The 18175-nt window shown below is 38.9% G+C and overlaps 1 protein-coding gene across 6 annotated transcripts in view; it reads right to left on the minus strand.

Moving 5' to 3' along the window:
* The window catches only part of TBC1D1 (TBC1 domain family member 1), a 286650-nt gene that overhangs the window by 41884 nt on the left and 226591 nt on the right, over window positions 1-18175 (minus strand). For all 6 annotated transcript variants that reach the window (XM_089678369.1, XM_089678373.1, XM_089678372.1 and 3 more), the window contains 3 exons: window positions 9102-9287; window positions 6402-6563; window positions 4345-4503 (listed from right to left, as the gene is read on the minus strand). In XM_089678369.1, coding sequence (XP_089534495.1) covers window positions 4345-4503; window positions 6402-6563; window positions 9102-9287 — 507 coding nt within the window. The remainder of the gene's footprint in view (window positions 1-4344; window positions 4504-6401; window positions 6564-9101; window positions 9288-18175) is intronic.

Below are 18175 nucleotides of genomic sequence, written 5' to 3' on the forward strand. Positions count from 1 at the left end.
CTGTCTCTGTGCATTCAAGAAGGATATTATCTTCTGAACATAAAATTGAACATAGCAATGGTAGTATTAGTGATTGTATTGACACACACCAATACTAAGTCCGCAAATGCACATGCAAGATGAGCTGTATTAGGGCTCATGTACACTGCAGCTGCTAAACTGATGTTCAGGAGCTGTTCAGCGTTTTTTTCAGCAGCCCTTGAACTCTCCCTAATATTTTCCTATATATCCATGTACACATTGGCGTTTACAGGCAGTTGAGTTTACAGTCGTTTTTTTTTAACACACCAAACTTGCATTCAGGAGTAGATTTTAGCAGCGTTTCAAACGCCAAATGCTTGTAAGCATGTAAACGCTTGTAAAAGCGGTTAACTGCATTTGCGTTTAGAAGCGTTTTTTAACTGTTCCATATCCAGAGTCTTTTTTTCCTCATCGGAAATGCATGAAAAGTGTTTTCCATGTATTCAAATGGACCTAGTACACCAGTGCATTCAGTTCCAGGTTTCGCGTGATGGAAAAAATGGTAGAACGTGCTGCATTATGCTCATGATGGGATCCATAGTGAATACAACCAGAAAAGACAGGTAATCTCTCTACGTCTGCTCTCTTTATTTCTCTCAAAATGTCTGAAATAGTTCATTTTTTTTACTGTTTTCAGTGCATTCGGGAAGGTCTCCTGAGGTTATCTTTAAAAAATTATTCTAAACGCAAATGCACATAAACGCGGTATGCAAACGCGGCTAAACAGACATTTTTAAACTACGTTTTCCAAAAGTCAGTTTTCATCCTTCACAAGAGTATTCCAAACGCCCTGAGAACATGAACCCTTAGAAACCCTGCTTTACACTTGTCAACCTGTGTGTAAAAATCTCTGAGTTGCAGGCTAGAGGCTGTATTGATCAGAAGACCCAATCTGCTCTGCCTTTTTAGGCCCCTTTCACACAGGCTGGATCTGGTTGTCGTCAGCAGGGGATCTGTCCGATGAACCCCTACTAAGCTAAGCAGAGCAGCCGAATGACAGGCCCGTATCTGATACACTTATGCAGAACGGACACAGACACAACCCTCTCTGCTCGATGGGCAGTCAGATATAAACAGAATGGCTGTCCGTTTACACCCGATTGCCCTCCAATCTGGCCAGAAGCAGGGGAATGGATCCCCTTCCGTTTGTTTTTGCCAGATCAGATTGGAGGTAGGCGGGTGTAAATGGACACATCTCCGTTGACATCCGCCGGTCCATAGAGGAGAATGGAGCTTCAGATCAGGCCCGCCTGAAAATAGACAGACGGACCTGATCGAACTGCTTGCGTGAAAGGGGCCTTATGTCTTCTGATGTGCTGACCCACTTTGCATATAAAATGCATCCTGTGCAGTCTGCAGACACATAGTCCACTGCTCAAATTTTGTTATGTGTTCATTTTCCAATTAAACGCTGGTAAATGCTAATTCTACAAAGACACTCCTTGGAATTTGTATTCATGGACACTTGCACAGCTTAAATTAGCTATAATGTAGCTTAATTTGAACCATGAATGAAAATTTAAAGCTGGGTGTGTTGGTGTTTTCAGAAATAGTTTCTTACATATGCTAAACTGAGTAAAGCTGTATAGTTATTACTCAGGCAAACCTAGTAAAACGTCTGCCTAATATATGCTGGGTATTCAGAACATACAATTATGATATTAGGTGTTAGGCATTTAGCAGTAATGTCAAAGCTTGTAAAGCAGTGTATTGTGCTCTGTGCATGTAGTGTTTTCACTGGATCTTTTTATAAAGAGGAATTGTAGTTTATTGTCTGTATTCTGTGTGTTAATGTCACTTTTTACAGGAGCTATAAATTAAACTTCCTGACATGAGAAACAATCCAGCACACGCTCAGTTCAATGAGAAACTGAAAAAGCTAAAGCTTATATTTACTTGAATTATTGCCTCTTCCAACAGCTCAAAGTGCCATAATATCCCCAGACACCTCATTAAAATCTATAGGCACTGCAAACACGTTTGTGAACTAGAAAAACGCTTACAAGAGCAGAATAAATCTCAATCACCATAAATTAAACATCTACATTTGATTTTATAAGATAACCTAAAATCAAACCAAGTTTTTTGTTTGTTTTTGAATTGTAGTTTTTTTACATTTGGAAAGCATTTGCAAAAAATGAAAAATGCTTGCAGTTACAAGTACTCATTGGTGCAAGCTATGTGACCAATGAGAAGCGCACCTGAGGATTATTCTGAGTAGGTGTCCCAGAAGAAGGAAGCCTTTCTCATTGGTCAATGCAGTCATGTGGCTCACTTTGGGGCTGTGTATTGCAGCATATGGTATAAGCCCCGGTTAACACCTCCTACTACCTGAATGCCTTGGTTTTTTGCTAGTGTCTTAGGAAGATGGACATCTTTTGTTTAGCTCTCTTGCTTCAAAGACTAACCTATAATAGTACTGGCACCTTTGTTTCTACACTTCTTTTTTCCCCAAACAAGACTCCTATTCAAAACGCTGTATGAGTTTTCTCCTTTGATTTGCAGAAATCAAGAGCAGTCCCCCTCAGCCTGACCTTGGACTGTACCACCTCCAAACCCCAATGGACTGGATGGAGTCCAAGTTAGTTGCGGAGGACTTCCCAGGTCCAGAAGAGCTGCTTACATGCCTCTGCACTTGCCCTTTCTGTAATGACTCAGTTTGTAGGTCAATCAGTCGTGCTCCCACAGCTTCTTCATCTTTATAGTCACTGGGTCCCATTATTCACCATTTCCCATCAGCGATGTCACAGAAGGGGTTAATGTTGTGGGACTAAGTATGGATGTCAGTCGCTGGGTGGAGGGTCGCACACATGCACTCCCTTTCCTGTTATACAGTGTAAGGATGCTTCTCCCCGCTGCTGCTCCTGCTTACAAAGAGCCACACAGAACTTTGATCCTTTCCTGATACAGTGAATGCCTACTTCCACACATCCAATCCGTTGGTCACTGACCTTACAATTGCTACCAGTTGTTACGAGTATTTGAAACCATGCCTAACGTTGCCAAACCATGTTGCGGGCGAAGATCATTCTACTGTTCCAGATGCCCCAAAATCAGTTTCTACTAATGCCTTAGGGGCTAATTGCACCCACCACACCTACTAATAATACCAGGGTATGCAGCCTCACGCTGTACTCTGTTGCTAGAGTTCCTTTCCTCTTCAGAGTGCTTGTTGGCTCTGTTGGTTTTACTGGGTCATTTGCCCTTTTAACAGAGGTCTTTTCCATAGGCATGCTGGACTGTATGCCCCATATTACAGATGTATTTATAGAATCTGATCACAAAAAGGTCACAGACGCACTCTCATGCCATCTTTAGCATATTCTCTATCCAATCTACACAAGGCCTTTACAGCTTCTGAGCCATTGGACCCAGAGACGGATTCTGAGTAGCTTAATTCCTGGACTGATGAGCTTACCCCCCAAGGAGTTGCAATTTACTCCTTTTGCTCCCAAGTTTAAGGTGGTTGTTTTGGCTCCTATTAACGCAGTGTGCACCACTGAAGTTAAGGGATCAACCTGTTGCTTCTACCAGTGCTTTTTTCAGTTGTGGGTCATTCAGAACTTCAAAGGCACTCGCTTGTTGAACTTTTTCTCTATTGAGATTGATAAGTCGTTTGCTCTCACTACATGATTTTATCTATTTTGGCAGGATTTTGTTCAGAAATGGTCCGTTCGCACGCTGGACCTAGCCATATCCTGCCCTAAAAGGGTGCCTACCATACCTGTGGAGGATGCACCTGCCTTTAAGAACCAAAATGATAAGGTCTTCCAAAATGGAAGGCCTTTCAACAGCTCTGTTCTCACTGACAGGTTCTGCTCTGTACCCAATTCTGACTGACTTTACGTTGTCAGACTTTGTATGACTGGCCAAAATCCCTTAAAAAGTCTCTTACCACCAATATCCTTTCAAAAGGTTCTCATCACCAATGGGGTTGATCCCTTGCTTCATGCTTAGATGGCTGTAGTGTTAAAATCAGCAGCACATTTCTCACATATGTCTTTTGTCGGTGCCTAGATGTCTAGCAACAGTCTGCAGAGCTCTCTTACAAGAAGTGTCTGATCTACATGGCTTTCTGATTATTAAAAGGTAGATTTACAGTGCAATCCATTATAATACAAGTTCCATAAATAAATAAAAAAAAACAAAAAAAAAAAACACACAAATATTTAATCCATGTAACTGAAATGCTATTGTGAAACTTTGTGATTAATGTGGCATTGAGAACAAAGGCCAACTTGCTTAAGCTAAATGTACTAATGATTTTGCCATGGAACCCAGACAAAGCTTGACACCTAGTTGTTGAAAACTGACAGCACTTACCTAAATCAATAAGTATTGCATGTTGCTGTGTGGTCAGTTGCTTCAGCAGTTCTTTGTAGGGAATATCTTTTAACTGGCTTTTATGGGGGACTTGGTGTCTCAGTTGATACTGCTCTGCTGAAAACTTCCATATTTCTCCACGGTGAGGTCTAGGTACTCCTATAAAAACACATTTACTAAAAATAGCTCATTCCAACACCAATATACAATTTACTATCATTTAACTAATCTTGCACATTATACTAAAGCTGGCCATAGATGGACAGATTTTTCAACCAAACATCTGAATGTCGTTCGAAAGATTTGGTTTGCTTTTAACAGTTAATTTTGGAATGAATGGACCTTACCGAGTGAAAACCACATACACGGTTAGAAATTCATCTGAGAAACATTTTCCATCCTGCTCCTTCAAATTTTCTCATCACTGTGGTCTAAAACAAATATCAATTTGGCCCACTAGTGATTAGAAAAATGAACAAACTTTCTTAGGCTATGTACTCTTCCTAAGGATTTTCATTTGAAATTCTACCCATCTATAGCCAGCCAGACCTTTGCTTCAATTCTATATAAAACTTGTACTGGTCATGCAAACAGAAACAATTAGCAGTAAAAGATATAACCAAGGTAAGATGCAGCCTCAGACAAAACTCGTATGAAAAGACATAGTTATCAGGCTAAAAAATGTACATGAAAAGATAGCATATATATGGATTTGCAATTGCATAAATTATAAATAGATTATAAAAAGAGACTGGTACAATATCAAAAAGGACCACTGTTAGGGAGGCCATGCAAGATTCATTTGTGAGCCAATTCCCCCATCCACACATTTGATGTGGATGGGGGGAATCCTCCAGCGTTTTACTGTATTCTGCCAGTGGAAAGCCTTTCTCGTCAGCAAAATACAGCGATCAGTGTTACCAGCGGCTTTAGCCGGTAGCACTGATTGTTTGGGGAAAACCCAACAGGCTGACTGTACAAAAGTGGATTGATAGATTGTGTGCAATCAGCTAGCCCATACATTGATCGAAATTAGTCAGATCCCTGCTGACCTGGCCTCATTTTGATCCATGTATGGTCAGCTTTAAAAAGATTGAAGCCAAGTGTGTTGGTTCAATGCATAAACAAGCACGCTAGGATACAACAATCTTTGTTCTTAAAAAGATCTTATCAGAAACATTTCCATAAAAAAAAAAAATATTTGCAAGGACCTATTGGCAGCCACATCTTAAAATACTATTTCCTGTCTGTGAGTATTTTAAAGGATAAGTTCACTTTTTAACAAAAAATTATAAATGCACATTTTTTTTTGCAGGTAAAAAAATGTGCATTTATTATTTTTTGTTTGTGGGGTCTCTTAAGCATTGCACCAGCGATCATCAGATTGCTGATGCCATACAGGTCTCCCCCTGACCTGTCAGTATATCTGCTTGCTCATACATCCTGTACAGGCAAGCAGATACTTACTGATAAGAAAGCTCAATGAACTACCACGGAGCTGTCATTGAAAAACTACAAGCTGACAGGCACAAAGGTTGTCGGAACTTGTAGTTTTCCCATTCACAGAATACAGGTTTTTTTAAAATTTTGACAGCTAGCGGGGAGGAGAAGATCTCCCGCTAGCTGTAACAATGGGGATTGGGGGGCGGTCTGATCGTAACATGCTACACGTTTCTCCCTGATTATGGCTGTAACATGTTATGAAAGGTGAATTTATCCTTTAAAATGTTTAGCATTGCTTTGCTGTGCAATGGTCCTCGATATATTTTCTACTGCTCTCTGGATGGAGTCTGTGCAATCTCCCAATTACTACACAAGTTTCCTCAGGGTACCATGGTTTTCTTTCAAAAATCAAATGTCAAATTCTGCAGAGCTTCATTCCAATATTCATACAGATGTCAACACTGTCTATAATAAAAATAGAACTCGATGGGAAAATATGATCTGTTGACAGTGCATTGCAGATGTGTCAGATTCCTTTTACAAGGACAAGAGTTAAAATGTGATAAAAAGTAAGCCTTCCACACTACACAGAGATTTTCAAAAGATGGGATTACCTTGTCCAATAGCAGCATGAATTTTTTCCATATCAGCCTTTATTTTTGCTCTTCCAGGTGTGCTGAGCATCTTCTCCCACACAAGAGTCACATCTTTTAGACAAGGAGTGATCTCTTCATAATCAAGCTTCAGCCGTTTATTTTGTAAGTCATTTTCAGATGCTATATGGAAGAACCAAAAATATCATTACATGCAATATTTTCAAGGGGCTTACCTTTCAAACTAACAGAATCTACGCTGATGACTTGAAACTTTCACTACTTAGCAATTCCTAACCTTGCACTGAAAAGAGGAAAAAAAAAGTTACAAGAGTTATCAGCACTTTTGCATTAGCCAAGAAATGCAGGAACATCCAGCATCCAGGCCACCATAAAAAGGGGAAAACTATAACAGGAAAATAAGACACTGGAAACATCTAACCACTATTCATGTGCAGACTCTTTAGTTTGTAACAACTATTTGTCTTTTTAAACTGCATTTTTTGTGTTTTCCCCTGAAAGCAGGGCAGTCCCGACCTTAAAGACTTGTGTACAGTTATTAATTTAATAAATTCTACCTGACTCACAGAAAAAAATAGTTTGGATTGATGACTCATCTAGGGCAGGCAATAGATGGGTCAGTTTTTTTGTTCAAATTGAAAGAAGAAAAAAAAAGACCAGATTCTCCCATCCACACATTTGATGTGGATAGGGGAATCCTCCCTGCTGTGACTTTGTATTCTGACCATAGGTAGACCCCCCCTCCCCCGCTGTCAAAATACACAGATTAACATTGCAGGCCATAGCCTGCAATGCTAATTGTGTGGGGAAAATCCAACAGGATAATTATACAGAAGTCGATAGATAGTTTGACTTCTGTAAAACCCTAGGGGCCATACATGGATTGAAATTGATTTGGTCCCTTATGAACCGGTCGAATGTTGATCCCTGTATGGCCGCCTTAAGCCCTATAGAGGAGAAAAAAAACAATTTTGAAGTAACTGGACGGAGTGGGAATAGGGTTATCACTTTCTGTGTTGCTGTTGGGGAGATTCATGCTCTCCATTTATCCCGGTAGACTTTGTAGGAAAGTGATACAAAATTAAAATGTTACAATTGCCTCCCAAACAAAAGCAGAGGGGACATTTCTCAGTGTTAGCATTTGCTCCATTGACAGCTGTCAACAGTGGTAACTTTTGGTACATTTCCTCTAACTTCCTGTTGTGTCTGTAGAGATAAGGGGAAATCTCTAAACTGTAACACAGACAATAAAATACTGACTGAAGTTTAAACCTATCCACACTCCATCAAAAATAAACAAAAACTGTGGTTGGAGTTTTTTTTTTATTTACATATGAAATCATACAAGAGAAAAAAAAACAAACAAAGCTCAATAGGTTTTGTCAAATATAATGCAGACAAGAATGTCCACCATCTCCTTCGGGGGTAAATCAAACATTTTACATTTAATCTTCAATGTTCTACAAGGCAACACAAACATCTTAATAAGAGTTACAGATCAGATTACATTGTTGGCCACTACAAAACTATAAAGAGCAGCTAACACATATGCTACATCAAGGCCTTTTTGTCCTTTTATCAGTTTATAATCTGCTCCTAAAGAGTTTTCCTGCTTCCTTGTTGGCCTGGTTTCACCATCTAAAAACACGCCTCAGTCTGGATACACAGTAGAACACAACACGATGAGAAAGTGAGAATGAACCTAGCAGCTTTTCCCCACAGGTGCCTGTAGACATTACATGACATAGTGGCCTACTGATCGGGTCATTTTCTTTTTTAATCAAGTAGTCTTTATTAAACAGATTTTGTCATTACAGGCACAACAAATAGTATAAATAGTAGCTACCCAAGTAAAACTGACAAAGAAAAACAAAGCCTTTGAATTGAAAAAGACTATACGAACAGGACGATCCTGAATTTTTCATCTGGACTTGAGTCTAAGGACTTTAGGTCAATAACAGACACCAACAGACAAGGCTTGTCTGGGAAGAAGTGACCAGCCATGTTTAAAACTTTTTTTTTTTTATTGTTATTGTATACCCTCTAATAAGCGAAAACCAAAAAATGTATTTCAGCACACCGTTATGCCCCTCTCCACAGGTGAAGTATGAATAGTCATGCAATAAAATGTTCAGATACCCAGTAGCTGGCAATAAGGTTTAAGAATGGGCCAACTGCGCTTCCACATCATCCTTCAATATCTACATAAGCCTTCCTAGTTTTATGTCTTTTTAGGCAAAAGTTGCTTTCCAACATATTTTGACAATACAAATATTTGCAAAACACATGAGAGCATAGACCTTTGTGGGCAGATTTTGCCCTTCATCTGGACAACCTACTACAGGTTAAAACACTCTAATATTCCAAGTTTACCATCGATATTACTATACCGAATCACCTTTGGAATTACTTTTGAAAGAAAATGTTCAATTCACAGAATATTTTCTTATGATTTTTTTAACAATATGCCACATTTTCATAATCTATATAATAATAATATACAAATAAATAAAAGAGAAGCTAGAAAGCTAAAAAGAACCCAATCATTGACAAAAGTGCGTTTTAGGTTCTGTCCCTTTTGCCTGGTGAAAAATTTTAAATTTCTGTTCTATACGAAGAGGCTAATCTAGAGAGCAGGCAAAAAAAAAAAAAAAAACACATTCAAATTAAGATAACTTCATCTTAATGTCTAGGACTGACCTTGCAGTTTTTGGTTTTCTTTTTCCATTCTGAGAAGCAGGATCTGTTGTAAGATGGCTTTTTTCCAAAGCTCTCGGAGTTCCTCTGGTGATCGGTGCCTGACTGTCGCTACTGCAACAAATGGGCCATTTTCACGAACAGGCTGCAGAGGAGATCTCGGTGGTATTTCTCCCCGTTCTGATCGTTCTACAGAGAAAAGAAAAATATTTAAAATATTTAAAATAGCTACCCTTAAACATAACTTTTTATATGCACACAAATAAAACCAGGTAAACAAAACAGTAATGGTTTAGTTTAGGTAATAGAATCATATTTAACAGTTTAATTTAGAATTCCACAATCAGCATGTATACGGTCATTACAGGATTACATCATTGCACCATTTGCATCTGAATTAGTTTTGAACTGGACAGCAGATCTAATAGGTTTACCCATGGCTAAAAACAATAACACATCCAGAACCCAAGTTACATGACTTTCTGCTGTATGTGTTTGATAGTCAAGCAACAAATTTTTTTCAAATGAACCATTTTTTAATTTATTTATTACAGGTACTTATATAGCGCTGTCAATTTACGCAGCGCTTTACATATATATTGTGCATTCACATCAGTCCCTGCCCTCAAGAGCATACAATCTAAGGTCCCCAATTCACATATATACATACATACATACATACTAGGGTCAATTTGGAAAAGATCCAATTAATCTGGGAGGGAACTGGGAGTACCTGGAGGAAGCCCAAGCAAGTGCAGGGAGAACATGCAAACCCTAGGCAGGCAGTGCCATGGCAGGGATTAGAACGGATGACTCAAGTGCTGCTAGTGTGTGTGTGTGTGTATATATATGGGATCAGGCCTGAGCTGCCTTAGTATAGCCATAGTGGACTGCAGCTTGCATCTAGGGGCCAAGGCCAGCTATCACCACATGGCTGAAAAATATATTTGAAATATATTTTTAATATATAAACACACACACACATATACAGTCAGGTCCATAAATATTGGGACATCGAAACAATTCTAACATTTTTGGCTCTATACACCACCACAATGGATTTGAAATGAAACAAACAAAATGTGCTTTAACTGCAGACTGTCAGCTTTAATTTGAGGGTATTTACATCCAAATTAGGTGAACGGTGTAGGAATTACAACAGTTGCATATGTGCCTCCCAGTTGTTAAGGGACCAAAAGTAATGGGACAATTGGCTTCTCAGCTGTTCCATGGCCAGGTGTGTGTTATTCCCTCATTGTCCCAATTACAATGAGCAGATAAAAGGTCCAGAGTTCATTTCAAGTGTGCTTTTTGCATTTGGAATCTGTTGCTGTCAACTCTCAAGATGAGATCCAAAGAGCTGTCACTATCAGTGAAGCAAGCCATCATTAGGCTGAAAAAACAAAACAAACCCATCAGAGAGATAGCAAAAACATTAGGCGTGGCCAAAACAACTGTTTGGAACATTCTTAAAAAGAAGGAACACACCGGTGAGCTCAGCAACACCAAAAGACCCGGAAGACCACGGAAAACAACTGTGGTGGATGACCGAAGAATTCTTTCCCTGGTGAAGAAAACACCCTTCACAACAGTTGGACAGATCAAGAACACTCTCCAGGAGGTAGGTGTATGTGTGTCAAAGTCACCAATCAAGAGAAGACTTCACCAGAGTGAATACAGAGGGTTCACCACAAGATGGAAACCATTGGTGAGCCTCAAAAACAGGAAGGCCAGATTAGAGTTTGCAAACGATATCTAAAAAAGCCTTCACAGTTCTGGAACAACATCCTATGGACAGATGAGACCAAGATCAACTTGTACCAGAGTGATGGGTAGAGAAGAGTATGGAGAAAGAAAGGAACTGCTCATGATCCTAAGTATACCACCTCATCAGTGAAGCATGGTGGTGGTAGTGTCATGGCGTGGGCATGTATGGCTGCCAATGGAACTGGTTCTCTTGTATTTATTGATGATGTGACTGCTGACAAAAGCAGCAGGATGAATTCTGAAGTGTTTCAGGCAATATTATCTGCTCATATTCAGCCAAATGCTTCAGAACTCATTGGACGCCACTTCACAGTGCAGATGGACAATGACCCAAAGCATACTGCAAAAGCAACCAAAGAGTTTTTTAAGGGAAAGAAGTGGAATGTTCTGCAATGGCCAAGTCAATCACCTGACCTGAATCCGATTGAGCATGCATTTCACTTGCTGAAGCCAAAACTGAAGGGAAAATGCCCCAAGAACAAATAGGAACTGAAGACAGTTGCAGCAGAGGCCTGGCAGAGCATCACCAGGGATGAAACCCAGCGTCTGGTGATGTCTATGCGTTCCAGACTTCAGGCTGTAATTGACTGCAACGGATTTGCAACCAAGTATTAAAATGTGAAAGTTTGATTTATGATTATTATTCTGTCCCATTACTTTTGGTCCCTTAACAAGTGGGAGGGACATATGCAAACTGTTGTAATTCCTACACCGTTCACCTGATTTGGATGTAAATACCCTCAAATTAAAGCTACAGTCTGCAGTTAAAGCACATCTTGTTCGTTTCATTTCAAATCCATTGTGGTGGTGTATAGAACCAAAAATGTTAGAATTGTGTCGATGTCCCAATATTTATGGACCTGACTGTACATACACATACACACACTGTATGTTGAAATGTGTTTTTATTACAAAATATATGAAAAATATTTTAAAAATACATTTCAAATATACTGTATGGCTTTAAAAATACAAATCTACATTGCTGGAATGCATTCACAAATATATGTAAAAATGTTAAAATTACTTTTATATGTTAAAAAAAATCTGAATATATTAAAAAAAATATTTACATATATTTGTGAATGAATTCCAAAAATGTAGATTTGTATTTTTAAAGACATACAGTATATTTGGAATGTATTTTTAAAAATATTTTTCATTTATTTTGTAAAAAAAAACGCATTTCAACATACAGTGTATAAATATATATATATATATATATATATATATATATATATATATATATATATATATATAATTTCAAATATATGTCAAAATATTTGGGAAGAATATTTTTAAAATATATTTAAAATATATTTTTCTTCCATATGGGTCACATCGCATATTAGTTATTAAAAAAAGAAAATAATAGTGGCCTAAGCATCACTTCAGTTGTTAAACATCTCTGTATTTAAAGACACAAGTGATGGGCAGCTCAGTGTATGTTGGCACTGTGGTCTTCTTGCTATGCTGTTGTATAGGCAGGCTTATCTTAAAAAGCAATGTTTGGGTACTGGTAGATCAAGCAGTATGAGGAAGCATCAGCTGACAAAAGACAAGGATGGGCAGGTGAGTCAATGTTCATTGTGTAGTTAACAAACAAACTATTTCTCAATCTGTGGAACACAACACTTGTTAATATTTAACAATGGTGCTACCATCTCTGGACAAGAAAGCAGCATACCTCAGAGGTCAAACTGCACAACAAACACCATTGGAGCTGTCTGACTTCAGTGGAAGAAAGTGCAAACATGCTGAGCACACACAATGGCTGAGAACTGTGAACATTGTATAAACAGAGGTGCGGCTGGTCTTCTTACTGGTTTTGATAGGACATGCTCAGTTATCTTATCTCAACTACACCATGATCTCTGTTAAGCTGCACACAGCTGCATTATGACACAACCCACCCATTAAAGTAGTATTCTTCTAATCAATCCTGACTGCTGCAATTCTGTAGGTTATATCATCTCAGGCAAACAAACCTACTGGCTCTAAAGCAGAGCCATACATGCATCAAAATGTGGCAGGTTCAGCGATTCATGAATGGGCAGACTGATTGTACCCAAGTTGATCCATCGAATGACTTGGGTACAACCAGCCTGTTGGATTGTTCTGCATGCGATTACTGTCTATGGCTAGCAGTAATCATTGTATTCTGCTGGTCGGGAAAGCTCCCCCCCACCACACTGCAGGCATAATACAATAGCACTGCAGAAGGCACACCCCCATCACAATGGACTGTGTTGGTGGAGGAATTTTCTTTTCTTCCACCCATGGTAGAAGGAATAAAAATCAATTAATCTAGGATTTGCTTTAGTTCATCTAATGTTCAGGCATTGTGGAAAGACCATGTAAGTTTATTGACAGCACTGCACATGCACAATTTTCCACCTCATTCTCTAGTGATCATTCCAGCTTAAGTATCAGAGAGGAAGAGCAGTAGGATTAAAGTGCTCACTCCCCTTCAGTCCTCACAGATATCCAGCTGACCATATTTCAGAGTGAAACATTAGCTGCAATAGAGCGGTCTTCTTCAGCCAACTAGAACAAAACCGAGAAAGATCCAGATGAGTTCCCATCCCAAAAATTCTTCCCTGCTTGACCAAGTGTATCCCGCCCCTCCGCACCAAAAAGACTTGCAGTAATCTGACCTGACAGAATGAGCATACTCTGTGGATCAATGAAAGAATGCTGCCATTTTAATTTGACAGCCAGGTTCAGCTTTGTGTTGAAGGAGCTCTGACAGCAGCTCCAGGATTTTCAAAACCTACAAACAGGGGATTCAGGCTTCATTCATTAACAATAGTGCAACAATATAATTTTGCTTAGTGTGGTTGGTTTGTTTACTGCAAATCATAGGCTTGTCTTTCCAACTGCACATAATGGTGGCTCCTGCAAACACATAAAAAAAACAAACGAATACACAAACACTAAAACAAACAAACAAAGATATATATATATATATAAATATACACACACACACACACACATATGAACTTCATTAACCTTTAATTAACTCAATGACTCCATTACCTCCTTTTACAGGTTTTGAAAGATATATTTTTAGATTACTTTATTGTGTTTTGTACCAAAAGCAGACAAGAAATTTTAGTGTTACGATGGGGTAGTGGTGGTGAATGAAAGTGTTACTAAACCCCCCTCATTAAAGTATCAATAAATGCTGTCTTACAGGCTGTTCATACTCTCACAGTCTCTATGGGATTCATTTTCTGTATTCTTTAAAAAAAAAAAAAACACCTGGTTAATCCTGCTGTTCTCTAGCTCCCCCTCCTGTGCATGTCCCCAATACAGTTGGGGATTTTGCAGATCAGTGTTGGCAGCTAGTGCACGTTCAGTTTTCAGTGAGTTTCTATGCGGAGCATTCATTCCCTGACTGTGTCTGAGCAGCCCATGTGACTATAGAGTCACACATGTAGACGTATACACAATGGTAAATGGCAACCTACTCCCTCTCCACTAACTCCCTCTCCATGTCCACTAACCAGCTAAATACAATGGGGGTGGGATATTACATCTTGATTGATGGAGGCTTCACTTCCCTGTTATTCTAAGACACAGACTGGAAAGTTGCGCACACCATGTTATTGCCAAAAAAAAAAAAAAAGATTTGATTTCAAATATATATCTGTATGACAATTTTAACCAGTTTATTGATATTTATTTTTACTTTGTATCCCAAAGGCTGTTTTTTTTTTTATTTTGAACATGTGACCAGCAGCAAAGGACTAGAAGCTCCTCCTGCCACTGTTTCCCTGCAGACAGGCTAGGAAAGAGCTGGGATACATGACAGCTGTATATTGATTAGGAAAAAGGGTACTTTGATTTTCTTTTTTAATTAAAATATTTACAGTGCCATAATCCATATACAGAAAAAGACAGGATCATGTAAATTAAACAGTGTGTGTTTGGTATCACTTTATATTCCAATAGTTTTTATGGAACAATTTTAAAAATAACAGATAGAATAAGTAAACAATAGTCATGTCACAATAAGTAGATTTCGACAACACAAAAGAACATGGTGTATCGAACATAAGACACGCAACAAGAGACTAGGGACTCTGTAGAGTAGATATTGGATAATCCAAATAAAAAGTTCACATCATTTATCTAACCATATATAGGGGACAGACACAGTGGTGGGAGAAGAGAGGAGGGAGAAAAGCCGGAAAAGAAACAGGGAGGGGAGGGGAGGGGTAAGAACCATTGTTTGTGGACCTGATATTACACACAGAGTAAGTGTCGTTTGAGGCATGACAAATGTTGTAGAACATACAGGGATTAGGCATAACTAACCCCAAGAGGACAGAAAAAAGGGAATGAGAAAAAATAAAGAAAAGGGAATAGAAAAAGAGAAAGAGAGGGTCAAGTCGGGACACATTAAGGCACAGAAATTTATCGAATCCACAAGTCCCATGTTTTATCACATTTTCTAGTATTGTTGTGTAGAATACAGGTGAGTCTGTTGTTAATCATAATCCAAATCAGTTTATTCTTAACAGTCAAGCGGGATGACTGATTGCTTCCAATGTCTAGCTATAGTGATTCTGGCTGTCAACATCATATAGGTGATCAGTTTAAGGGACTCTCTTGGAACGTCATTCCAGAAATTTATGAAAGAGGGAAGTCTCCAGGGATCTGCGAATGTTCACCCCCATCACCGAATAGATGAAATTAAACATGTGGATCCAAAATCTGGTCGCTATCGGACACTGCCACCAGATGTAATACATAGAAGCCACCTGGCTGCAATGCCAGAAGCACATCGGTGAGGCAGATGGATGCATCCTCACAGTCCGAGTAGGGACCAAGTACTTCTTAATAACATTTTATAGTTCGCTTCAATTAGAGTAGTGTTGATGGAAACTTTAGATAATGCAAGGGCAATATCTTGCCAATCAGATAGGTCACAAGTGACATTCAGGTCCCGTTCCCATTGATCCATATAGGGAAGCTTACAATTCGGATCAGTGAGGAGAGCATATACTATAGACACTGCCTCTGGGGAAATCCCTATTCTGGCAGGAAAGTTCAAAATTGGTAAGTATGGGTGGCTCATCAAAGTAATCTTTGAGTGGATAAAAGAGACGATCTGATTGTATTTAAAGATTTCAATAGAGGGCATTTGCAACTTATTTTAAATTGCTGCAAAAAGTGTATTTGATCACCCTTAAGGTAGTCTTCTATCTGCAGCAGTCCTATGTTAATCCACCATTGAAATGGAGCAGGTACTAAACCAGGTACAAATTCAGGGTTACAAAAAACAGGAGCCAAGGGCGTGTGTGGAGATGCTAGTGATTTGCGATGGCGCACTCTATCTCAGGCGGTCAAAGAATATGATTGGTATAACTTTAAATATGCATTTTTCATCTACAGTAACATTTGTTTTAAAATTGCCACTGATCAAATATGTATTGAAGTAATTTTTGAAACACTATACCACCAAAACAAATGTCTTTTTTGTTCCCAAATAGAGAAGAATAAAATAAAATAAAATAAATTCAACAGCTGATTAAGTAATGATTCAATATGCATCAGCATTCTTGTACTGCCCATGTTAAAGTAAAACTATGGCAGCCAATTAAAAAAAAAAAAAAATGTATGTGCTGTGTCAAAAAACATAAAAATCGGTACAAGTGACATAACCTAATAGTAGGATGTGACCCTTGTGCTGATGACTCTTCTGTTAGGTGAAATCCTCTATTGATGCTCCACACTCTCACCGCCACAATTGGGTGGGGCATGGGTTGATAGAACTATGGGAGCTGTCACAGGTTGTCATCAAGAGTGCTCAGCTCTGCCCAACCTTTCCGCTTAGCTTCTCCATTTACGGAAACTGGTACTACAGCTTCTAAGAATGAAAAGTGATCTAAAAATGGAGGGGGCGGCCCTATCAATCATTTGCCCCTCCTCCATTCATAGATTGTTTTAAGAAACATATGATGGTTCTTTCTACAATAGAACAGGAAGAGCAAAGCATAAGGTCCTATCCACAGAATGCAGATGCTTCAGAAACAAAATGGTCTACATACAAGACATTTCAAGCCCAATCTTGTAACTTTTAAGAAGAAAGAAATATCTGGAAGTCTGGGAAACCTTTAGAAAACAAGTATGCCTTGATAAATAGGAGATGTTAATTAAAGGATGTGCATTTATTGCAGCAGCTGTTCTCTGAAAGACATGGAAAACAAAGAACTACTTTGTGAAAGTGCCAGTGCAGGTGATTATGTCAGCCATATTTAACCTGAGGCATTCTGTACCTTTCTACAGAAGCTGGATCCTATGTAAAAGTCCAGGAACATACAATATTGATTTGCTGAATGACAAGTCTGCTTAACCTTCCGCTGTGAAAGTTCAGTGTCAAACAAAACAAAAGATGATTTTTTCGGGGAAGAACTTCAGTTGAATAAAAAACTGATTACAGCTTTTCATGTGGACATACTGCCTTTGTAGCCAGTACTGTTACAAAGGTTCTCTATACAGAAACACGGGCCCCTTAAAAACACATACTGATAAAAAGCCAAAAGCTCGTTTCTAATGCTGACCATCAAGGACTTCCAGTTGGAAAGACGACACCCTGAAAATGGCTTTGGTGCTGGACTGTGTCCATTTGTGCCGACAGTACCATGTACAAATACCAGGATATTAAAAAAAAAAAAAAAAATTATATATCATGCATACACACACATACTGTACATACATATATACACACACTTAAAGTATAAACACAACAGCAGCACCGGTCAGCCATAACATTAAAGTGTTTGTAAACCTTAAAGAAAAAAAAATAATGTATATAATGTATTTCTACTTCTATTTTCTTATTATTTTTATTAGAGCCTGCTGTCCCTCTCTATTACCTGGTTAACTTTGCCTGTGCCCCTCCTCTTGATAGTACACTGACCACGCTTAGCATGGCAGCTGATCCAAGATAGTGTGGTCAGATTATGTCCTTCCTCATCACGTACTTATATACAGGCACAGTGTGCAATCGGGCAGTGTGCATGTATCTTCTGTGGTCAGTGTAAACAACGTCCGTCCCCTCCCCGTCCATCTCTCTGAACTTGACAGACAGCGGCCTGCCAACCAGTCACTACTCTCTGTCAGATATTTATGCCCCACCCATATACGCTCACCAGCAGGTCACATGATTCCGAGTGATTCACAGGACTGTTGGCGATTGTGTATAGAATGGGGCACACACGGCATAAAGAAGACAGGAGGAACAAAAAGGAGGGGAAGCCACTGTCTGTTTGCCAACTAGCGGTTCTGAGTCAATGATG

Source organism: Staurois parvus, unplaced genomic scaffold (genome assembly GCF_062004578.1).
Source record: "Staurois parvus isolate SC_StPar_1 unplaced genomic scaffold, SC_StPar_1.0 ptg000204l, whole genome shotgun sequence".
Taxonomy (NCBI): Eukaryota; Metazoa; Chordata; class Amphibia; order Anura; family Ranidae; genus Staurois; species Staurois parvus.